Source organism: Mirounga angustirostris, unplaced genomic scaffold, assembly GCF_029215605.1.
Source record: "Mirounga angustirostris isolate CCGP_5_RB_7025 unplaced genomic scaffold, mMirAng1.0.hap1 SCAF_11, whole genome shotgun sequence".
NCBI classification, from domain to species: Eukaryota; Metazoa; Chordata; class Mammalia; order Carnivora; family Phocidae; genus Mirounga; species Mirounga angustirostris.
Window position 1 is genome coordinate 40903524 of NW_026991719.1, and position 23653 is coordinate 40927176.

Below are 23653 nucleotides of genomic sequence, written 5' to 3' on the forward strand. Positions count from 1 at the left end.
TTCCCATCTGTAGGATGGGTGTGCCTTTACATCTGGAGGTACCCCACGTTCCACTCCCTTTTCCCATTCCCTCCCCCACCTCCAGCACAGCCCCCGGAATTTCACAGCCCAGGTTTACATTTTCCCATACTCTGGGCGCTGTAGCCCACCACGTGCACCGGGCACTGGCCAGACAGGACTACCACCCCCAGCATGCCTCGCGCGCTCGGGAAGTACCACAACCCGTAGGGTTGTCTGGGTCTGACACGGCCGCCGACGGCGCGGGAGCAGGGGCGGGCACCCCTCTAGCTAAGCATCTGTGGTACGTCCCAAACCGGGGGCCCTTCAAGGCCCCGCGCTTCCGAGCTCCGCGCAAACTCTGGTCTTGTACGACGGAGCTGGTTTGCTCTTCCGTTGCCCCGTGGCTTCGGCTCATCTCCAGCAGGAAGGCGAGGCTTCCGCCCGGCGCAGGGGGTGAGCTGGAGCACGGTGCCCCCAAACCCTAGGCAGCATTTGGGGGAGGGGGCTCAACTTGGGGGATCCCCTAATGGGCGCATTTGGAGCTCTGGGCCCGGGGTGGCTGTTTTTGAGGAGTCCCTTAGGAAGTGGCATTTGGGGACACCGGGATGGGATTTTGAGTCTGTTTTAGGGAGTATCACTGGGAGGCAGGATTTATATACCCCTCGGAGGCAGGGTTTAGGGGGATGTTTGAGGAGACCCTTAAGGTCCGTGTATGAGTTCTCTGTCCATGAGGCAGGATTTGGGGGTACTCCCCAAAGGGAGAGGCGAAGTTTGAGGTTCCTGAAGTCAAGGCGGCATTTTGGGACAGCTTGTTTCACGAAAGGTCCTGTGACAGTGGGAACGTTCGGGACCGACGTGGCATTGTGGATGTATCTATGGCCTTTGTGACCTCTGGTTCTATGATGAGGTCCCCCCGCGCTTGGGTACTCGGGGCGAGGCGACTGGACAGGTCGGAGCCCACACGTTTTTAGGGCGAGGGACCCCCAGGCCAGGCTGTGGAAGGGACGCTGGAACCCAGTGTGCTAGGCTCTTCCCGAGGGGACAGCGTGCTACCGGGCCTTCGTTGGCCGCGGCTTTTTCATTATTCATGAGGAGGTGGGGCCGCCCATTTTTGCCTCTTTCGCACCTGGTCCGCTGGAAGTATCGGCTTGTGAATTATTCACGAGGGGGCGGATCAGCGTGCTGGAGGGGTATGCTGAAGGGGAGTCCTGCAGTCCGCCGGGCAAACTAGAACTCATTGATTAATCGGAAAGGTGAGTAGCGCCCCGAGTTTTCTGTGGCTTTTCTAGGGGCGTAATTGTGCATAATTCATGAGGGGCGTAGCTTTTACGGTTTCATCTGCATGACCCGTTGTTAGCTTTCCCTTACAGGTTCCAGGATTTAAGCCTTAAATCTAGCGAAGGGAGGAGGCCTCCTACATTGTTCATTCCTTATGGGCCAGTAACTCCAGATTATCAACACAGGCTCTAGATTCAAATCCCATCGATCCTTGCCAGCTGTGTGATCTTTGGCAAATCTTTCCGTGAGCCTGAAAATGGGTATGGGCATAATGATAATCAGATGAGTTTACACTCATTTCACACTTTATTAGCCCATTTAATCCCCACAACAATCCTAGGAGGTAGGTTGTTATTATCCCATTTTATAGATGAGGAAACTGGGACACCGGGAGGCTAAGTAATTTGCCTAAAGTTAGTTACTCACGGTCAGTGAGTGGCTGAGCCAGGATTCAAACCCAGTCAATCTAGTTCCGGAGTCTGTAGTCTTAATCAAACGCCATAATGTCTCCCCTCCTCCCCCCGCCCCCCGCCCGCCACCACCACTTCAATGGCCTGTATTACTACTAGTTTTAGTCATATAGCACTTGTGCGGGGTACTGTTCTAAGCCCTTTCTGCCCATTTACTCATTTAAACCCCATCACAAGGTAGGTTAGTATTGTTCTCATTTTATGGGTGGGGAAACAGTGGCCCAGAGAAGTGAAGTGTCTGGCCCCAGTTCACACAGCTAGTCATCGGTGGGTGGAAATGATTTTTGTGAGGGTTCAAGAACTCTCTAAGGAGGTCACCTTTGAGCTAAGACCTGAAGGCCAGGAAGGAACCGATTTCCTGCTCTGCATTCCTGAGATCAGTGGCACAATGCATGGAAAGGACACATCACCATAATATGCGATCTGTTAACATGATCTGTTGTTATTTGAGAGAAATGTATTGGGTGCTTATTGTGCGCCTGAGGCTTTGGTATACAGTTGTATCTCTGGTGACCTGGTCCTCTATCCTGCCTATTCAGTGGACATCGGTGGCCTTAGCATTCTGTTTTCCATTGTCCTTCTAGGCGGTTGGTTGTCTCAACGCATTTTGTTTGTTTGTTTGTTTTTCTTTTTAGTCCTGAATAAGATTTCATTGCCTGGTCAAGACATTGTTTTTTAAATAATGCCCCAAGTTGGGGGTTTCTGTAGTGGCTGAGTATACCCTCACCCATAACTAATTTTATATTAATATAAATATATATTTACATAGTTCTTTTATGTTAATGTATAATACTTAAATTTAACATCGCCCTGTGTCAGCACTTCTAGCTCACACCTTGATCCGTATTCTCTGATTTTCATAATAGCACATTTTGCCTTTATGAGGTAAATGGGTTCTATTACTATCCCCATTTTACGGTTGTGGAAACTGAAGCACCTGCCAAAGGCATATTGGTCTGGATTCGGTTGGACCAAGGCAGCCCTGATGTTAGTCAGGGGTGGGGAGAAGGCAGCTACACTTCCCCCTGGGTTTCCCCTGTGGCTCTCTGCAGCATCGGCTTTCATTATTCATGAACAGGAAGGCGTGGCTGTGTTGCCTCGGCTGGAGTACTATAATCCCTACTAGCTGGGCAGGGCTGTCTTGAGTGTTTCTGTCCATCCAGCCTCATACATAATTCATAAGTAACTAGGTGGGACCTTTCTTGACCTCTCTGAGTTTCCAGGTTGAGCTGCTGCAGCATCATCATGCATTATTTATGAGCCGGGGGAGTGTGTTTTCCCTGTGGTAGCCCTTTTTCCCTGCTTACAGGGTATTAGATGCAGCAATAGGCGGACCTGTACCTTTTGTTCCAGCCCACCGGGCCTCGTGCATTATTCATGATAAGATGTGGCCTTGGTCTCCTTGGCTTCCGGGCTGCTATAAGATTATTAATTATTCATGAGCAACGGGGCGTGGCTGCCATGTTTTAACATTGGCTTTTTGGTTGCAGGGAGTTAGTCCACCAATCACCCGGCCTCATGCATAATTCATGATCAGGAAATGTGGCCTTGAGGTCCTTTCTTAGTTTCCTTGGCAGCCTGGCTGCAACAATGTATTCATTATTCACGTTCCATGGGTCGTGGCTTCTATGGTTTTTTGGGTTTTTTGTGTTTTTTTAACTTGTTTTCCTAGTTGCTGCCACCTTCGGCACAAGGTGGCGCTCTTCCTCTTCGAATGAGTTACAGCAGGCAGGGACCATTATACATGATTCATGAATGGGCGCGGCCTGCCTGCATCCGGGTTCCTGGGGGGTGGGGCTCAAGGTTTTGTTCCGGCCTCGGGCTCTGCAGCCGCCATCTTGTGTCGGCGGCGGAGGTGAAGGAGGTGGCTGGAACGAGCACTACCGCTACGGCCGGGGGAGGAGAAGGCGGCCCAGGCGGCGGCGATTCTAGGCGGCCCAGGCGGCAGGGAGGAGGAGGAGGAGAAGGAGGAGGGTGGCGGCCGGGCTTGGCTTCGGCTCCTAGAGGAGTTGGCGGCGGCGCGACCCGGGGAACCGGCATTGGTAACAAACGGCCTTTCTCAGCGCCTTGGCCGGGGCAGGGGTTTCGGGAAGCATTGGATGAACCTGGGTCGGCGCTGGGCCAGGCTGATGTCGTGATGGGCGGTGGTGACTCGGATGCTTGGGATCCGTGGGGAGGAGGGAGGGGGACAGATCTTGGGGCGGGGTCGACATTTCCCATCCTGGACCAGCCCTCGGGCTCCGAAGTCTGACCTTGGGGTCAGATCCCCCCCCCCTTCCCAGGATCTGGTTTTAGAGACTCAGGCCCAGTATCCCTAGTCAGGGACCGGGACCCTGTCCTGAACCTTGTATCGCAAGTCAGAACGCCCCTCAGTCGCCAACAGAGACTTATGGAATTGACATTCCTGGTCGATCGAAGCCCCCCACCAATGTATGCCATTAAAGCTCTACCCCCAGAGTCTACTTTCAGACCCTCCTAGTCTTTCAGTATTTGCTCTCACAGCTTCCAAGAGGGGCTAGATCCCGGGGAAGGCCTTCATTTCTGTAAGTCTTCTTTAGCAGCTTCCTTCAGATCGCTCTGCCGCCTCCCCCAACTCACACAGGCATTATCTGCCCGTAGAGCCTCCAAGGAAACTAGACCCTGTGAAAGACTATTTGGGCCTGGCCTCCATGTCAGAGACCGGTTCTCCACATCTCCAACCCCAACCTGGCCCTAGCATCTTCCATCAGAAAGCCCTCTGGGCCCAGCATTTCTAATCAGAGGGTCTCCTCAACATTTACCTTTAGAGATTCCTTTCCTTTCTAGCATCTGCTTTTAGAGACTTTCTCTACTTTAAGGGAATGCTCTTTTTCATGGTCTCAGTATTCTCTTTGGAGACTGCCTCTTGTGGGCCTCAGCAGCTCCCTGATCATACACTCCTAACTCCCAGGATGTTCCCTCAGAGCCTCCCGAAAGACCAAATACCAGGGCGGAACTGTTTGGATACATAATTCTCCATCACGGATCCCCCGGCCAGCACCTGCCCTTGCAGACCCTGTTGCCTTCCAGCCCCCTCCGTCAGACTCACCTCAAACCCCACCCTTCACTCAACCTCTGCCTTCAAAAGCCAACCAGGGTTGCAGCTTCTCTCACAGATCCCTTAACCTCACATCAGGCCTCAGAATCTGTCCTCAGTCTTTCAAGGTCCCCAGCATCAGTTAGAGGCCTTCAGGTTCGTAGGACCCCAACATCATTGTCAGATGTCACTTCCCCCAACAGGCCTAGTTGTCTTCAGTCAGAGTAGAAAACCTCCTCCTCAGCATCTACTCTCAGAGCCTCCATGGGATTCCACATAATTGGTCAGAGAAACCCAATCCTACTTGGAGACCTAGCCAGTATCTGCTTACTGAACTTTTTAGGGCCAGAACTGTCTGGGCTCAGCCTCCTCTTTCCACTCTGTTAGAGCAGCTGCCGTACCTAGCATGTACCAATCAGAGATCAACACAAGGCCCTTGTACTCCATTAGAAATCCCTCCCCAACCCCACCCTAGGACCTAGCATTCACCTTCATAGATAGTCTCCTGGGACTATTGACGTCAATGTCAGAGACACCTCTGTCCCTACAAGTCCCTGTTATTTTTGGTCAAAGGTTTTTCTGTGCCAACAGCATCCATCTGCAGAGACCCCTAGGGCCCCAACATCCTCCTGATGGAGAACACACCTCCCCCCAGACCCCAGCATCTTCCTGCAGCCTCCTTGGTCCCCAGACTCCCCCACCCATTCCCTGTGTAGCTTCCATGGGGCCCAGCTACTGCCCTCCTACCTCCTTGCAGCCTCAGGGTCCCTCTAGTGCAATTTCCTGGTCTTTCCCTAAAAGTTCCTTTACAAAGGATCAATCTGGCCTGGCCCTCCCCTGCCCGCCTTCCATGACTTCTAACCCCCTTTTCCATCTCCTCCTGAGCCTCCATGGGCTCAAACAACTACCTCCTGACTCCTCTCTTTTATGTTCCCAGGGACTTCTCAGTTAATCCCTCCCAGGAGGCTTGACAGGCCCCAGCATCCTGTGCCCTAGCTTCTCCATCCTGATAACCTGACCCTGTGCCTGCCCCCTCTCAAACCTGCTCCAGGACTCCTACCTCAAACCTTCTTCTCTGGTTTGGGTGGTAGAGAATGCTCAGGCTTCAGAATCACCAGTTTGGAGACCTCAGGCAAATTCTGAAACTCTCTAAGCCCCAGTTCAGCTTTGCTGAACAACAGATAGTATATGTGTTCTAATTGGGGCCTGAGCATATGTTGAGGGAGAAAGGGTATCAATTTTGTACTGGGGGTAGGGGGAATTTTTAGCTCCTCTCGGGGGTTTCTGCCCCAGAATCCTCCTGCTTGCCTTGAGACTGGACTGTTGCAAATCTCTGCAGTTGAAATCTTTTCTGGAACAGTTACCCAGAACCTGCTTGTCAAGACCCTTGCTGGCAGCAACAGGAATGCGGAGATAAAAAGTGCAGATATTAAAGATCTCTCTGGCCCTGGGTCATCTCTGATTTAGGAAGCAAACGAGATGCTGTGTCCCAGACGAGCAAAGCAGTGACAAGGCAAAGAGATAACTAAGTAATGGAGGCCACTGCAGGTGTCCAGGGAGGAGCTTACTGATGTCTTCAAGTCGCTGAGTTCTGACCACAGAAGTTGACTTTTTTTTTAACTTTCTCAGCAGGTCCTTGAGGATAGTTCTGTTTGTCCCTGCCTTTGGAGAAAATGGGGCTCAGTAAATGAGAGCCCTTCCCCAGGTCAGAGACTCAGTAAATGGAAAAATTATGATTTGCTTTTGTCTCCATACTAATTCACCAACTTTTTCTTGTCCAGGTTAGTGCTCTGCATTCCCAGTAATTAGGTTGGTTGGCTCCAGGGCCCTAGCCAGCCTCCTGCCTTCTGGGTTCTCCTCCCTCACACCTCATCCCTTAGCCCCATGGGCTGGGTCCCGAGCTTGATCCTGACTCTGTTCTCCCAGGAGGCATTTGGCAAACAGGCCCACACCAGCTGCGTGACTGTGGGCAAGTGACTGAGTTCTCCGAGCCTTTTGTTTTCTTACTTGTGATGTGGGCATGAGGTTATCTCGTTCATGGGCATTGTTGGGATTAGACAAAGCCCTTTACCCTGTGATTGACGGGCAGTGAGCTCTTGGTAGATGATGGGGAGGGAGCTCCTGTCTTCTTGCCTAGTGTCAGAGTGTGACAGGTGCCAAGATGGAACCTTAGGTACACTGGGGGTACTCAGTGTGATGGGGGGGGTCAGAAAAGGCCCAGTGTAGGAGGACAGTGGCTTAGGAGAGCATTGGTGGTGAGGGGAAATGGTCGAGGGTCCTGTTGTCTCTGGCATGTGGATCCAGTCACACACAGATTTCACTCCCACAGCAGGCTCTATCTATTGTTCTGTCTCTGGGACCCAGTATGTGATGCTTGGCAGGTTAACTTGACCTAGTGAGCTCAGGTTTTCTCATTTGTCTGGCAAGGGTGCTCAACCCCGCCTTGCAGGGTCAGGACCATGGAGGGGAGGGAATGTGATAACACCGGGCGGCAGCCTAGGCTTCAGGGTCGGCAGATCCTGGTCCGGGCCCCGCTTGGCCACTGTGTTTGTGGGAACCTTGGTCAAGTCACCACGTCCCCGAGTGAATTTTTTTTCCTCCAGTGTGAGTTGGGGGATGTTATTGATAGATAGTAGTCCAGATCTCATGGAGACGCCCTGAGGACAAAGTGAGGCAAGGGTCATAAAGTGCTTACTTAGTATGACATTTGGCACAGGGAGGATTCCTGATAAATATTCATCCACCATTATTGTTAACCTGTTTAAGGGGCTCCACGTGCAGACAGGGCTTGGGAAGTGTGTGTGTTGTCTCTCCCCGTGACCTCTTTCATTGGCCTGGGCCTTTCCCCTCCCAGAGCTGGGGGGAGGGGTGCGGTGGGCTTTAGAAAACTCTCTTCCCTGGGCCCCTCCGGGGACTGGGTCTCTGGCAAGGTGTCTCCTGCTATCATGCCACCCTGATGGAAGTCTAAGCTGTGTTTCCCTCCTGCGCCCCTGTCGCCGGGGCTAAGGGGGAGGAGAATGGCTGCTTGTTGTTGCCTGTCCGCTCTGTCAGGCTCTGTGGTTTGGGCTCTCTTTCATCACTTCGGCAACTCCATGGGGTAGGTAAGTGGCCCTGTCAGCCCTGTTGCACAGGTGAGGGAACCGAGTCCACAGGGCTTAAATGAGGTCTGTCAAGGAGTGGCAAGGTCTGACCTGAGCCTACAGCCTCCTCTGACTTTCCCACAAGGACATTCTTCATGTCACTCCTCTCACCCCGCAGGACTGGAGTCTCTCCCTCATGCTGGGCTGGGGAGAAAGGCGAATGGCCTAGTGGTCAGCAGCATGGATTGCAAGCCAGACCACCTGGGTTCAGATCTTAGCTCTGACAGCTGTGTGACCCTGGGCAAGTCACCTCACCTCTCTGTACCTGCCTCCTCTTCCGTAAAATGGAGATACCAGCCCTTAAGTCTTCCCTTCCCCCGACAGTCACCACTAACCAGCTGCAGCACTCACATGCCCCAGGCTCACCTCTGACCCTCCTTTTCCCTTCCAGATGTCCAGCTCGCCGCTGTCCAAGAAACGTCGCGTGTCCGGGCCTGATCCAAAGCCGGGTTCTAACTGTTCCCCTGCCCACTCCGTGTTGTCCGAAGTGCCCTCGGTGCCAACCAACGTAAGCGTCTTCTTCCTGCACCCTGGCGGGCAGGGTGGTGGGAGCGGTGGGTGGGAGAGCCTTCCGTATCACTGTGCATCTGTCCACACCCTCCTCTGTATCTCCCCAAACCTGTTCTTCTCTTCTATTCCTAGGGAATGGCGAAGAACGGCAGTGAAGCAGACATAGATGAGGGCCTTTACTCCCGGCAGCTGTAAGTGGGGCCTAGGTTGGGCCAAGCAGCGGGAGGGGCATTGGGAGGACAGGGTCTGGAGGGCCAGACTTTGACCCGGAACACCCCCCAACCTGGCAGGTACGTGTTGGGCCATGAGGCCATGAAGCGGCTCCAGACCTCTAGCGTCCTGGTGTCAGGCCTGCGGGGCCTGGGTGTGGAGATTGCCAAGAACATCATCCTTGGTGGGGTCAAGGCTGTCACCCTGCATGACCAGGGCACTGCCCAGTGGGCTGACCTCTCCTCCCAGGTACTTCTTGGCAGCCCTTCTCCCTGGCAGAGGTGCCAGTCCCCTGGGCTCTGCCACCACTCCCTTCCTCCCTGGCTCCCCTTTGCAGTTCTACCTGCGGGAGGAGGACATCGGTAAGAACAGGGCTGAGGTCTCCCAGCCCCGCCTCGCCGAGCTCAACAGCTACGTGCCTGTCACTGCCTACACCGGGCCTCTGGTTGATGACTTCCTTAGTGGCTTTCAGGTACCTTGCTGGGGGGAGGGGGCGCACCGCCCAGCCTCCTGCCCACTCTTCTCCCAGTCCATCTTTGCTTTGTTCATTAGTTCTCTGGTAAATGGGCTAGCTTCTGTGCCAGGTTTCGTGTTGGGAATGCAGGTGGGATTTGGACCCTGGACCTCCCTTTTCGGGGGGGTGGGGCTGTGAATGGGCAGACCCACGGAGCATGGTGGTTATGAGCACAGGCTGGAGCCAGACTGCCGTAGCGTGAGTCTCCAGTTCTACTAGGATGCCTTCAGGCAAGCCACTCGATCTCCTCTGGTTTATTTTGTTCTTGTTTGTGGATTTGGGACCCGTAGTAGTACCCACTTCATCGAGTTTTTGTGAGGGCTAAGTGCTTGGGATACCAGCTGGCACGTGCTAAGGGCCGTCTGCTTGTTTGTTAAATAAAAACTCTGAGCCAGAAAGAGGAGCTGTGGGGGCTGAGATTTTGCCCTGGGGTGTCCCAGTGGGCCAGGGCGCCGCCGCCGAGCCTGAGGTAGTTGGAGGAGCTGGCCCTGGCGGGGAAGGGTGGGCATTCCGGCAGAGAGCCAAGTCCCAAGGCACCTGGTTCAGCAGGCACTGTCTCGAGAATTGGGAGCGAGCGGGTGTGGTAGGAGTGAGCTCAGACTTGGGCTGCGGAGGGAGGTTTACTTCTGTGTCTCACGGGGCAAGGCAGGGTTGTAGGCGGGCGGCAGTGGGTGTTGGTGCGTAAATGAGTTCCCTGTTCACGCTCTCTCCTCCTGGCTGCCTCATTGCCTTGCCGGCTACCTTGCCTGCCCTGATGCAGGGATTCGCATTTCCCTTTTCTCTGGGTCTCACCCTGGCTGAATTTGATAAATAGTAGATACTTTGTAAAAGTATCTACTGAACCATGGTAGATACTTTGAAAGCTTTAGGACTCTTCTGAGCCCCGCCCACCACCCACCCACCCCCCCAGCCCCAGGCACCAGCGTTCCTCCATTATTCTCTCCCCTTTGCCCCGGTGCCGGGCCCTTGCCCTGAGCCTCCACCTCTCCACAGGTGGTGGTCCTCACCAACACCCCCCTGGAGGACCAGCTGCGAGTCGGTGAGTTCTGTCACAACCGTGGCATCAAGCTGGTGGTGGCAGACACGCGGGGCCTGTTTGGGTGAGTGCCCCCACCCTGGTTCCCCGACCCCTGCCAGGCCCGGGCCAAGACCCCTGAGCTGTCACCGCCCTGCCCCTCAGCCACTCGGGTTTTGGATGCTATGTGTCCACTTCTCCCCACGTGACATGAGCGCTGTGTGATTCCCAGCAGTGATAGGCTGAATTTGCTCAGCAAGTATTCGCTGCATCTCGAGGGACACGTGGGTCCCCGTGAGCATGGGACTCTGGGGCATCAGCCCTGTTGCCTCCCTTTACAGGCAGCTCTTCTGTGACTTTGGAGAGGAAATGATCCTCACAGATTCCAACGGGGAGCAGCCACTCAGTGCTATGGTTTCTATGGTCACCAAGGTGAGGAGATCAGCTTCAGGGGTCCTGGCAGGCGGATGGGCAGCAGCAAGCCTTCTGTCTGCTCCTGGTACCTGAACCCGCCTCTGAGGTTCATTTCTCCTTTAATAATCAGGACAACCCCGGTGTGGTCACCTGCCTGGATGAGGCCCGACATGGGTTTGAGAATGGCGACTTTGTCTCCTTTTCAGAAGTACAGGGCATGGTTGAACTCAATGGAAGTCAGCCCATGGAGATCAAAGTCTTGGGTGAGCTAGGGCTGTGGAGGAATCAGGGATGATAAGAGGTATGACCCTGGGCTCTGAGCGAGGGGAGACAGACACATGCTGGGTGTCCGAGATGAATCAGAGACAGACCCCCCTGTGGTCCAGCCAGAGCTGGTGGGCCTGGGGTAGAGGTGCTGTCTCGTGTTCGAGCTGTTCATAGGAGAATAGGTCCCTGGTATCTGCACTGACGGGGAAAAGGTCTCTGGCATTTGAACAGAGCAGGTCAGAGGATCCACTCACGTCTGAGCTGATGTGGACAGGGAGCAGAGAATGTCTAATAGTGTAGACTTGGATCCAAGAGCACAGGATCTCGTGGGTTCTGAGCCTGGGTCTTGGGCAGAGGGGAGATGGTTTCTGATATCCAAGTAGAACCCGGGGTGGGGTCTTGCCTCCCGATGACCAAGCTCCCTGAAAATCCATGGATTTTCCCCTTATCTTGTGGGTGTTATGGGCTTTAGGGAGGGCAGATAGCCTGACCCTTTCCCTGTCTACCTAGGTCCTTACACCTTTAGCATCTGTGACACCTCCAGTTTCTCTGATTACATCCGTGGAGGCATTGTCAGTCAGGTCAAAGTACCTAAGAAGATCAGCTTTGTGAGTGTGGTGGGTAGTGGGGGGTGGGGGGGTGGTTCTGGGCATTTCTAGGCTCTGATGCCCTGCCCCCCACAGAAATCCTTGCTGGCCTCACTGGCAGAGCCTGACTTCGTGATGACGGACTTTGCCAAGTATTCCCGGCCTGCCCAGCTGCACATTGGCTTCCAGGCCCTACACCAGTTCTGTGCTCAGCATGGCCGGCCCCCTCGGCCCCGCAATGAGGTGGGTGAGTGGGTGGGCCAACCAGGGCAGGTGACCTTGGCACTGAAGGCCCACTGTGCCTCTACCCGTCCACTCTCCCTCCCCTCTTCCCCTCCCCATCCCTCTTCCCGCAGTGGCCTGACAGGTGCCTTCTTGGTTTCTTCTGCCCCACCAGGAAGATGCGACAGAGCTGGTGACCTTAGCCCGGGCCGTGAATGCGCGAGCCCTGCGAGCAGTGCAGCAGGACAACCTGGACGAGGACCTCATCCGAAAGCTGGCCTATGTGGCTGCTGGGGATCTGGCACCCGTAAACGCTTTCATTGGGGGCCTGGCTGCCCAGGAGGTCATGAAGGTCAGCGTGGGTGGAGAAGGGCAGGGTCGGGGTGGGCCAGGCACCTCCCTGACTCCATCTCTTACTGTCCCATTTGTCCCGATTAACCACTGACTGCTTCCTCTCTCCTCCCCAATCCCCAGGCCTGCTCTGGGAAGTTTATGCCCATAATGCAGTGGCTATACTTTGATGCCCTGGAGTGTCTCCCGGAGGACAAAGAGGCCCTCACGGAGGACAAGTGCCACCCGGTATGCAAGTGGGGCCCACGGGGAAGACATCATTGGGGGCATTTCTGGCGAGACCTCCTCTGACCCTCCTCCCTTTGCACTCTTCAGCGCCAGAACCGTTATGATGGGCAGGTGGCCGTGTTTGGCTCCGACCTGCAAGAGAAGTTGGGCAAGCAGAAGTACTTCCTAGTGAGTGATCCCCTTAGATGTCCTCTACCTGCACCTCCCAGGCCTCTGGCCACATCTTCTGGAGTCTCTTGCCTCCCGAGGGAAGGTCTTTTGGTTCTGGTACCTCCGTTGCGTGCCTTTTGCCACTTTCTTTATCTCAAGGGAAAGCCTGGTGCGTCCTTCTGTGTCGTGCCCCCCCCCGCCCCCCCCGCCCCGCCCGCCCGCCGTTGCTGCCTTCCCTCAGATGGCTCCGGGTTATTTCTTAGAGTTCTGGGACTTGAGGATGTGGCACTAGCCTCACTTCGCCTCCCCTGCTGTCTTCGGGGGGAGTGAGGAATAGTGCGTACCGTCACACTCACCTGTGTTACCCCAACCAGCCTCTGTCTCTCTTCTCGGCTGCCTCCTAGGTGGGTGCAGGAGCCATTGGCTGTGAGCTGCTCAAGAACTTCGCCATGATCGGGCTGGGCTGTGGAGAGGGCGGAGAAATTGTTGTCACAGACATGGACACTATTGAGAAGTCAAATCTGAACCGGCAGTTTCTGTTCCGGCCCTGGGACGTCACGGTGAGTGGGATGGGGAGAGGGGGTGGGATTTTGTCCTCTGGCTTTCCTCCTGTCTTTTGTTTCCATTCTTTCTGGAAAGGAGGGAGGCCTTTCCACCTTTTTCCTTCAGCTCTTTGTCTCAGCTTCTCTGCCTCATTCAGGAAACGTTTCTTGAGTATCCTTGCGTTGAATCTGCCATTTTTCATCTCACTTTTTTTTTTCCTTGACCTCTTATCAGTGCTGGTTGGGACAGTGTGTTGGGGGTCCCCCAAACCACCCCAAAGTTCGATGATTGACTAGGAGGACTCACAGGGCTCAGCTCATAGCCGTATTCACAGCTATGATTTCTTCCTGCAAAACGATGCAGAGCACAATCAGCAAAGGGAAAAGGCGCCTGGGGGAGACCAGGCATGAGCTTCCAAGACTCCTCTCCCCCGGAGTCACATAGGATGCACTTAACTCCCCCAGTAGCGAGTTGTGACAACACATGTGAAATGTTGCCAACCAGGGAAGCTCATTAGAGACTCGGTGCCCAGGGCTTTTACTATGGGCTCGTCACGTAGGCACCCTCTGCTGGGCACATAACCAAATTCCAGCCTCCCAGAAGGAAAGCAGGAATTCAGCAGAATCCGTATTTTGCATAAGCAGTCTAGGCACAGGGAGCCACCCTTACCAGGTAAGGCATGGTGCGAACCCTCCCGAAATCCAGGTTCCCAGGTGCCAACCAAGGGCCGGCCTTGCCAGCAGGCCTTCCCTAGGAGGACATTTGTGCTAGGTTCACTCTTCCCTGCCGGATGGACCCCGGGCCGTACATGGCTCGAGCTGTGAAGCCTTCCGTGGGTGTCAGGGCCATGTGTGCCTTCCCAGGATCTGTTCCCCTCGCCATTCATTGACTCAGTAACCAGGTAGCCACTGGCCTAGGCACTTTTCTCGGCACTTGGGATACAGCGAGGAAAGAAAGCTTCTGGAGTGGGGAGGACAGACCATAAGCAAGCAACACAGTGTAAGGGTGAGGTTTGGAGTTAATGCTGATAAGTGCCGCGCAAAGGAAGCAACAAAAGCAAGCAAAGGGAAGTCGGGCACCCCCGGAAGATGGGTTGGCAGTTTTGGTTATAGTGGTTAGGGAAGGGCTCGGTTCTGCAGACCTGGAGGTTGGAAAGGAGTAGAGCCCCCGTTTTCTGGGTTCAGAGCGCTCCAGGCCAGGATCCTGATGGTGGGGAGAGGGGTAGAAGATGAGCTAGGGGAAGTGGGGGCCAACTCCTTTTCCCCTCTGTGGAGAGGGGGAGCCAGGGGAGGGTTTTGAGCAGAGGAGGGACATGACCTGACCTGGCCTTTGAAAGGATCATTTCGTTTGAGAGGATGGATCCCAGCTCTGGGTGCTGTTATCTGAAAGAACAGTAAATGTTGGGTAGGCATAGAAACAGAGTGGCTGGCCTCTTGCCTCTGATCTGCATTTGTTCACTGCTTCCTTTCCTTGAGCCCCTGCCACCTCTGTCCCAGCCCTGGCCATGTGGCGCTGTCGAACACTGTCTCCTGCTAAACTGGGGAGCCTTCTGAACTTAGAACCTGGTTCTTCCCGGGCATTAAGTAAATCCATGTTTAGGAGGATGCGCTATAGAAGTTTGTTGGGTGAATGCGTGAAGAGCTGAGCCCCATGTTCCCATCCCACCCTCGTCCCCCTAGAAGTTAAAGTCGGACACGGCCGCTGCAGCTGTGCGTCAGATGAATCCGCACATCCGAGTGACAAGCCACCAGAACCGTGTGGGCCCTGACACGGAGCGCATCTATGATGACGATTTCTTCCAAAACCTGGATGGTGTGGCCAATGCCCTCGACAATGTGGATGCCCGTGAGTTTGGAGGCGGGCGAGGAGGTCACGGGCAAAGGTGGTGTGCGCACACACGCGTGTGTGTATGTATTAGGGGTGTCTGTTTTTATGTTCTCCATTGACATTCCTGACATACACACGGTCTGCCCACCCCCCCAATAGGCATGTACATGGACCGCCGCTGTGTGTACTACCGTAAGCCGCTGCTGGAGTCTGGCACCCTGGGCACCAAGGGCAATGTGCAGGTGGTGATCCCCTTCCTGACAGAGTCCTACAGCTCTAGCCAGGATCCGCCTGAGAAGTCCATCCCCATCTGCACTCTGAAGAACTTCCCCAATGCCATTGAGCACACCCTGCAGGTGATCAGCTGTGGGGGGGAGAGGGGTGGGGGCAGGCACCTTCTTGGCCACTAGGCCCCCTCAGGTGTCACAAGCCTAAAGCTCAGGATGTGCTTTCTCTTGAAACCTTCCTCCCTCGCTTCCCATCCAACAGCCTGGGTTTCTAGAGTGATTCATTCATTTTGTTTTATTTTGAGAAGTTTTCAACATGTAGAGAAATACAAAGAGTGGTATGATGAATACTCAAATATCATTTCTCACTTAGATTTAATAGTTGTTAATGTTTTGACACATTTTCTTCTTAGATTGCTGTATTTTTCTTTCTTACTGCTGAAACGTATCATGGGTATCATAACACCTTAATCTAATACGCTTCCGCGAGGGAAGTGAGCTCTGCATAACAGGGTCTCTCGACCTTGGCATTATTGACATTTGGGGCCAGATACTTCTTTGTCGGTGGGGGCTGGCGTCCTCTGCACGGTCCAGTGCTTAGCATCCCTGGCTTCTGCTCACTAGATGGCAGTTGCAGCAACGCAGAATGTCTCCAGACGTTGCCAAATACCCGCTCCCTTCCTGGGGGGGGGGGTGGGGGGAATCGCTCCCAGGTAAGAACTGCTGCTGTCTAACCAAGACCCTACTTTCATGCTGAACAAAATTAATGGTGATTTCTTATTACCTTCTGCAGTTATTTAGGTCTTTAGTGCTTAGTTCTTCTTCAGGTGTGCACAGCTCTTGCTCAAAATGGCTTCGACAGCTAGTTTCTCAGGACAGTTCTGTTTGTGTGATGCGTGTGCATACAGCATACGGCCCAGTGCGCCTGTCATCAGGCTGACTTCTTACAGAGTGAACGCACCTAGGCAGCTGGCCCCAGGGCCACGAACCAGAACCCGAGCGCGGCCCAAGGAGAACTCTTGTGCTATGAGAATGACCCTGTTGTCTTCGGGAATAAACTGCTCAGAATGTTTAGTTAGGAGTGTGGGGGTGAGAACCAAATAGGGAAAAACCGGTTTCCTCGGCCACTCTCCCTTCTGCCTGGAGTTCCAGAGTGGGCCTGTTCATATTTGTGTCCCCACTGCGCTCTCACTGGGCCGTGTGTGACTTCGGACTCCAGCGCTCCGTGCCTGACTCCTCCTCTGTGAAATGGGGCTGATAGCAGTGTCGGCCTCACGGTTCAGAAAGCACTTGGCATTTACTGTGTATCTGGGGCCGGTTTAGGAACGTTTCAGTAGATACACAGTTGCTCGTTTTTTCTTTGCAACCCCACCGCAGAGTCCTTATTGTTACGGTATCTGTTTTAGAAAGGAGGGTGTGAAGGTAAGTGTTGCCGTTTGTTTCTGAAGTCCCCAAACTGGATACTAGGTAGGAGAGCTGGGGATAGATGCGCTCTCCTCCAAACTCCCTCACCAGTGAATGCATTTACTGTCCTTGGGAATTTTCAGAGTGCAGAGCGTCTGTCTTGTTTGCTGCTCAGCACCAGGGCCTGTATGGCAATCGTTTTTGGTTTGAGTCTGAATTTTTTTTTCTTTTTTTAAATTATGGTAAAATATAACTAAATTTTTTTTAATCGCGATATAACATCTCTAGTAAGGGACACAGATCCTTAAGAATCTTTTTTTTTTTTTTTCACACACTAGTGTAACCACCGCCCAGATCAAGTTCATTGGGGTTTTTTGTTTTTTGTTTTTTAAAGATTTCATTTATTTATTTGACAGAGAGAGAGAGACAGCGAGAAAGGGAACACCAGCAGGGGAGTGGGAGAGGGAGAAGCAGGCCTCCCGCCGAGCAGGGAGCCCGACGTGGGGCTCGATCCCAGGACCCTGGGATCATGAGCTGAATGAAGGCAGACGCTTAACGACTGAGCCACCGGGCGCCCTTAGTTCGTTGGATTTTAAATTGAGGCGCTGGAGGTTGGGGGAGTGGGGAAGGTTGGGGAACAGTGGCAGAGGGCTTCCCTTTTCTCAAAGCAATGGTGTTCTAATTGGATGCATTCCCTGATGGTCTCTCTAATGACAAATCCCCAGTTGTCAATCGTCCCTCCATGTCGTCCATCTGCTCTGTCTTGCAGTGGGCTCGGGATGAGTTTGAGGGCCTCTTCAAGCAGCCGGCGGAAAACGTGAACCAGTACCTCACGTAAGTATCCAGGTGCCCCTTCAGCCCATCCCCTGCCTGCCCGCCAAGGCATCCTGCCTGCTTTCCTCACCAGTGACACCCAGCACCAGGCACACTTTGCAGATGAGTCAAGTGAAGGCTCAGGCCTCATATCGCCGGGGGTCAGGACTAGCTTTCCATGGAGAAAGTGGGGTGGCCCTGGAGCCCACTCCTAGGGCCACTGTGTAATCCTGCCCCTCTGACCCCCTCCAATTCCTGATAGAGACCCCAAGTTTGTGGAGCGGACCCTGCGGCTGGCAGGCACCCAACCCCTGGAGGTGCTGGAGGCCGTGCAGCGCAGCCTGGTGCTGCAGCGGCCACAGACCTGGGCCGACTGCGTGAGCTGGGCCTGCCACCACTGGCACACCCAGTACTCTAACAACATCCGGCAGCTGCTGCATAACTTCCCTCCCGACCAGGTAATGCCCGCCGGCCATGGCCGCTTGGCGCAGTGCGTCTTCCCGGCACAGGAACCTGCTGTGGGCTCTCCACATGCTCTTCCCGGCCAGGAGTCTGGCTGTGGCAGGTACCCCAGGGCATGGGGCTCTCAGAAGACGGGTTAAGTCTGACCCGTTTTTCCCGTTGCCTTGCCTTTGAGCAAGAGACTGGTGTTTCTGTTTCCTTTGCCTGTGGCGTGCCCTGAGCCCTGCTAGACTCCCAGGGCCGAACAGATTATGGGGGAGAAATTTTGTAGTCCAGAGCGCAAGAATCCATATGGCTTCGCTTCCCAGCTCCATTTGCACTTGGGCAAGTCACATGACTTCCTCTGCACTTTAGTCTTCTCACGTGCGAAGTAGACATGACGGTAATCTACCTCACGGGAGTTTTGTGAGGATTTATTGGTGCTTACTAATAGTAAGTTAGTACAGTGCCTGGCAGTCCGTAAGAGTTTGTGAAATGGCTGCATATCTTGCACAAAGCGAGTGCCCAGGAATTGGTAGTTGTTCGCTCAGTGAGGTCCCTGGTTCAGCCTGGCACCGGAACTTCCATCTACAGGACCCTACAGTCTGGGTCTTTCATGACTGACTCCAGGGCCCTGTGTGTGCCCAGCCAGGAGTTAGGCTTGTTAGAGAGCTCTCAAGTCCTGCGCCTCAAAAATCTCTCTCCTCCTTTAGCTCACGAGCTCGGGAGCTCCATTCTGGTCTGGGCCCAAACGCTGTCCACACCCGCTCACCTTTGATGTCAACAATGTAAGTCTCTTCCCTGGGGTCTCCTTGGGTCAGGTGGAGGGTGGGTGGGAGGGAAGGAGGCTGAGACACATCAGGCGAGAGCCGATGTCCTCACCCTCCTGGGCCCTGCCTTCCCCCAGCCCCTGCATCTGGACTACGTGATGGCTGCCGCCAACCTGTTTGCCCAGACCTATGGGCTGACAGGCTCTCAGGACCGAGCTGCTGTGGCCACACTCCTACGGTCTGTGCAGGTCCCCGAGTTTACTCCCAAGTCTGGCGTCAAGATCCACGTCTCTGACCAGGAGCTGCAGAGCGCCAATGCCTCAGTTGGTGAGGGTGTTTGGCCAGTCGGCCAGGAGTTACCACCCCCCTTGTCCCCTGCCCAGGCCAGCCTCCCCACCTGTTCTCTGCCCCTGGCTCTGCTCTGCTGCCCCAGGCCTTGAGACTTCCCCACACCTTCCTTTGAGTCTCCCTTCTCCTAAAGTGTGAAGAAGGTTGTTCGGTTGGGGCACATTGTCTCCCTCGCTCCTTCTCCCCACACTCTGGTCTTCTGTGTGTATTTGCCTTGGAAAAAAGAACTTCTGTTTCTTTTTTTATGTTTCTTTGGGGGTATGATCTCCACCAATGGTCTCTGTGCCTTGACATCTGGCCCCTGTGTTCCTCTGTATGCTTCTTCACCCTAATATTGCCCTCCATAAATCTTTCCCCAGAGCTCCCTCCTTATCTTCCTCTCCATGTCTCTCCCCTCCAACTCCCCATCTCTCTCCATCTCTTCCTTCCAGCTCATGCTGGGCATATTAGGTGAGGGGCCAAATAGTGACTCCCAGGCTTTGCAGGCCATAGAGTGTCTGCGGCTAATCACCCGTTGCAGTTGAAGCACAAAAGCAGCCATATGCAATGTGTAAATGAACGCGTGTGGCTGTTTTCCAGTAAAATTTTATTGATACAGCAGGTGGTGGGCTGACGTGGGCTCAGTGCTGTAGTTTTCTGACGCCCAGTCTGTGGATTTATCTATCTTCCGCTCCGTACCTCTCCCTGTCCGTAGACTAGATACAGCATCTGCAGCTATGTGGCTCTCCCTGCATTATCTTCCATGCTCCCCATCTTCCTCTCCATCGGTCTTCTCCCTTCTGCTGTTATCTCCCCCGTCGTCTCCCCATCTCCCTTCCCAAATCTCTGCCCCCTCATGTTACTCGCTGTATGTTTCTTCCCATCTCTCCTTCCACATCTGCCTTCACTTCGTCCCTATATTTTCTCCATTTTTCTCCTTACATACATATGTACATACATGCATATAGCTGCGTAACTGAACACTGAGATCTATGTAATGTACGTAAGGTATACGTAAAATGTATATAAATGATACATATAAAGTGTGTATTGGATACATAACACTTACACGTCTCATGCCCCCATTCTCTCCTCTTCATATCTTCTTTTCCCTCCCCATATCTTTTCTCTATCTCCACGTCTGCATGTTCCCCCCAGTATCCCCTCTGTATATTTTTTCATACCCCTGTCGCACCCCCTCCCCCATATTCTCCATGTCACCCCACCTCTTTCTGTAACATTCTCCCCAGGATCTGCAGATCTCCCATCCAGATCTCTGGATCTGTCCATGTTCACTTCCTCCTGATGTCTTCCTTAGGGTCTCTGGAGAGCTCTCTCTCCACATACCTGCCCCCTTTCTGTCTCCTTCAGGTTTGTGCTCTCTTGTCCTGCTCTGCCTCTCCGCCTTGCGCCTCCTGTCTCCCAGGATAACTTTCCTTTTCAAGTCTTCTCTACCTGAACATCTTTTGCCCTCCCTGCCCCCACCCCCGCCCCCGTTTCCACCTCAGACATTGGCCTGGGATCTAAAGGGTCAGTGGTGTCTCTTTCTCCCTGCAGATGATAGCCGTCTCGAGGAGCTCAAGGCCACACTGCCCAGTCCAGAAAAGCTCCCTGGATTCAAGATGTATCCCATCGACTTTGAGAAGGTGCTGGGTCGGGTCCCTGGGCAGGCAAGGGGATGGCTAGACAGAACGGGTCAATGGGGATCTGGAGGCAGCCGCAGGCCTTTAACGGGGATTGGATCATGGGCCTGCCACATGGCCCTGAACGTATAGATGTTCCCAGCCATGCCTTTGTGATCTGAGAGAACCCTGCAGGTAATTGCAGTGGAGGATACTTGTGTCCCCAGGGGCCAGGAATCCTTTTCCTCCTCCGACTCTGATCCTCTCATCATCTCCCCGCCCTTCCCCTTCTCCCTCCCCCACTCATAAAAGGACGATGACAGCAATTTCCATATGGATTTCATTGTGGCTGCATCCAACCTCCGGGCAGAGAACTATGACATTCCCCCTGCAGACCGGCACAAGGTGAGGGGAGTCTGGACCTGATTCCACCCCCACCCCCCAGGCTTGAGTTTTCCACGTTCCATTCATTCTATGTAGGCTCTGAGCCTCTTCTACCTTAACTACCACGTGTCTTGATCCTTCCTGCCTCACAGAGCAAGCTGATTGCAGGGAAGATCATCCCCGCCATTGCCACAACCACAGCAGCTGTGGTTGGCCTTGTGTGTCTGGAGTTGTATAAAGTGGTGCATGGGCACCGACAGCTTGACTCCTACAAGAATGGTTTCCTCAACTTGGCCCTGCCCTTCTTTGCCTTCTCTGAACCCCTTGCCGCACCCCGTCACCAGGTAAGGGCCTGCATCAGGGCCGCTGGGTTTGTGAGTGGGATGTTTCTCTGTAGAGCAGCTTGCTTTAGTTTGCTTTCATAGCCTGTCACCAGGTGAGGGTTTCTGTCAGCATGCACGTACTTACTCCCTTTGTGCACACATTATTCATTTATTCTCTAACCCTGTTCTGTGCTAAGCACTGGTCTGAACCTGCCTGTGGAAGCCCTCAGAAAAGATGGGATTTTTTAATTGTATCCTAAGAGATTATTAATAACATAATAATAGCAACCAACATTTATTGGGTGCTTATTATGGTAAATACTTTTACTTGCTTCATTCATTAATTCGCTTCAAATATTTACTGAGCACCTGTGTGCCAGATACTCTTGTAGGTGCTAGGATTGTATTTGTACAATAGATTCTTTTTTTTTTTTTAGTTATTTTTAAGATTTTATTTATTTATTTGAGAGAGAGAATGAGAGAGCACATGAGACAGGGGAGGGTCAGAGGGAGAAGCAGACTCCCCGCTGAGCAGGGAGCCCGATGTGGGACTCGATCCTGGGACTCCAGGATCATGACCTGAGCCAAAGGCAGTCCTTTAAGCAACTGAGCCACCCGGGCGCCCCTGTGCAATAGATTCTATAAATAACATGATAAATTATTTTAGAATCTCCAAAAAAGAGCGCAGGGTAAGGAGGACTTGAGTACCAGATGGCAAGGGCTTGGGTTGGGGCCTTTAAGTGTGGGATGCTCAGGAAAGGCCCTGCTGAAAAGATGACCTGTGAGCCCAGACTTGGAGGAGGGGAGGAAGCAGACCACGCAGGCTCCTGGTAGGGGAGAGCATTCCAGGCAGAGGGATGAGTCTCTCCAAGGGTTCTGAGGTAGGAGCATGCCTGGCATGTTTGAGGAAGAGTAAGTCACTAGAGCAGAGTGAGAGAGAGGATGAGGGTGGGTAGGAGATGAGAACAGAACAGGATCCCAGTGACTAGGCCATGTCGGTCATCGGTCACTGAAGGGTGTCAGTGCTCAAGGTGCGACGGAAGCCACATGTTTTTGACAAAAGAGGCTTGCAAGCTGACTTAGCATGTTAGCCTGAGCTAACGTGGTGGGCGGGCGAGGCCAGGACTGACGGGGCCGGACCCTTTGGTGGCCCCCAGCCCATCAGCCCCGTTCCTTGTCCCTCAGTACTATAACCAGGAGTGGACGTTGTGGGATCGCTTTGAGGTCCAGGGGCTGCAGCCTAACGGTGAGGAGATGACACTCAAACAGTTCCTGGACTACTTTAAGGTGAGACCCCTCCCTCCCTCTCATCCCACCTGCGGGCAGTGTGCGGGCGAGGCTCGCTGGGCCGTCCACCCCCATGACGCTGCTGTCCCCCTCCCCCCTTCTCCAGACAGAGCATAAGTTGGAGATCACCATGCTGTCCCAGGGTGTGTCCATGCTCTACTCCTTCTTCATGCCAGCCGCCAAGCTCAAGGAACGGTTGGATCAGCCGTGAGTTGGGGGGGCGGAGGGTGGCGGAGGGCCTCCACTTGCAGCTGTTCCACCCCCCATTCACTGCCCTTCATCTCTGCCTCTGCCTCCCTGAGCCTCTGCTCCCCTGCCCCCCAGGATGACCGAGATCGTGAGCCGTGTGTCGAAGCGAAAGCTGGGCCGCCATGTGCGGGCGCTGGTGCTTGAGCTGTGCTGCAACGACGAGAGCGGCGAGGATGTTGAGGTTCCCTATGTACGATACACCATCCGCTGACCCCCGTGCACGCGCAGTAGGCTGGCCCCAGCCCCGCCCCCCTCCAGCCCAGGGCTCCCATCGGGCCTCTGGCAGTGGCCCAGCTAGCCACGCCTGGTGTTCCCTCCTCACCCCCCGCCCCGCACCCCTCTTGCCGCTGCTTTCTACCTTGTTTGGAACCTGAATCCTAATAAAGAATTATTAACCCAGATGCGGCACGCCCTGGTGCTTCCAGGGAAGGGAGGGACTTCCGGAGCTGTCGGTTCAAGTGGTAGCCCAGAGGGTTCAGCCCCACCCTAGCTGTGCCAGTTGCCTGAGCAGAGAAAAGGTGGGAATTGCCACTTCTTCCTCCCACCTTCCCCGCTTGGGAAGAGATGAGATGGAGGCACAGGACACAGGTACCTGGGTCTGTGTGACTGTATTTGAGCTGGATTCAAATTCCACCTTGTCCGGCTCCACCTACTCCTAACTCCCTGCCATGTTCATTTTGAGAGGTAGGAGTCGTGTTTGAGCAAGTCGTGTAACTTCTCTAACCTTGTTCCTTCTGTGAAGAAGAAAGCTAACTGTGACCCGTCAGCCAGGGCTTGGTCAGCATGGCTTATGTCCTGGCCGGTGGGGGGACAGATGCCTTCCCATCTGGCTTAAAGCACTGAGCCCCTGGACAAGTCTTTACCATCAGTGGTTCCTGTGGTGCCCTTGTTCAACTTCCCAGCTGCAGGGGATGCCTAAACAACTCTGTTGGACTGAGGAATGTCCGTAACTATGGAGACTTGGCAGTTTTTAATGAAAATATTTGGCTGAGAACATCTGTGGAGGAAAAGCCCCTTTCCCACTC

At 53.9% G+C, this 23653-nt stretch overlaps 1 protein-coding gene across 4 annotated transcripts; it reads left to right on the forward strand.

Annotated features, from left to right (window-relative positions):
* The first annotated feature begins 422 nt into the window (after positions 1–422).
* Positions 423–23027, forward strand: UBA1 (ubiquitin like modifier activating enzyme 1). 4 transcript variants are annotated; one of them, XM_045876846.3, is made up of 27 exons: positions 3590–3790; positions 8062–8184; positions 8335–8451; positions 8586–8644; positions 8744–8912; positions 9001–9135; positions 10171–10277; positions 10534–10624; positions 10737–10869; positions 11384–11481; positions 11557–11703; positions 11858–12034; positions 12157–12261; positions 12349–12429; positions 12816–12971; positions 14634–14799; positions 14941–15137; positions 17182–17246; positions 17488–17683; positions 18380–18454; positions 18574–18763; positions 20321–20409; positions 20698–20790; positions 20922–21113; positions 22278–22379; positions 22486–22586; positions 22704–23027. In XM_045876846.3, exons 3-27 carry the CDS (start codon positions 8335–8337, stop codon positions 22837–22839), a joined length of 3177 nt encoding a protein of 1058 aa, XP_045732802.1. In that variant the 5' UTR covers positions 3590–3790; positions 8062–8184; the 3' UTR covers positions 22840–23027. The 4 variants fall into 4 exon arrangements, with proteins under 4 accessions (XP_045732808.1, XP_064430060.1, XP_045732802.1 ...); XM_045876852.2 differs by lacking the exons at positions 3590–3790; positions 8062–8184 and adding an exon at positions 423–453; XM_064573990.1 differs by lacking the exons at positions 3590–3790; positions 8062–8184 and adding an exon at positions 1131–1253.
* The last annotated feature ends 626 nt before the right edge of the window (positions 23028–23653 follow it).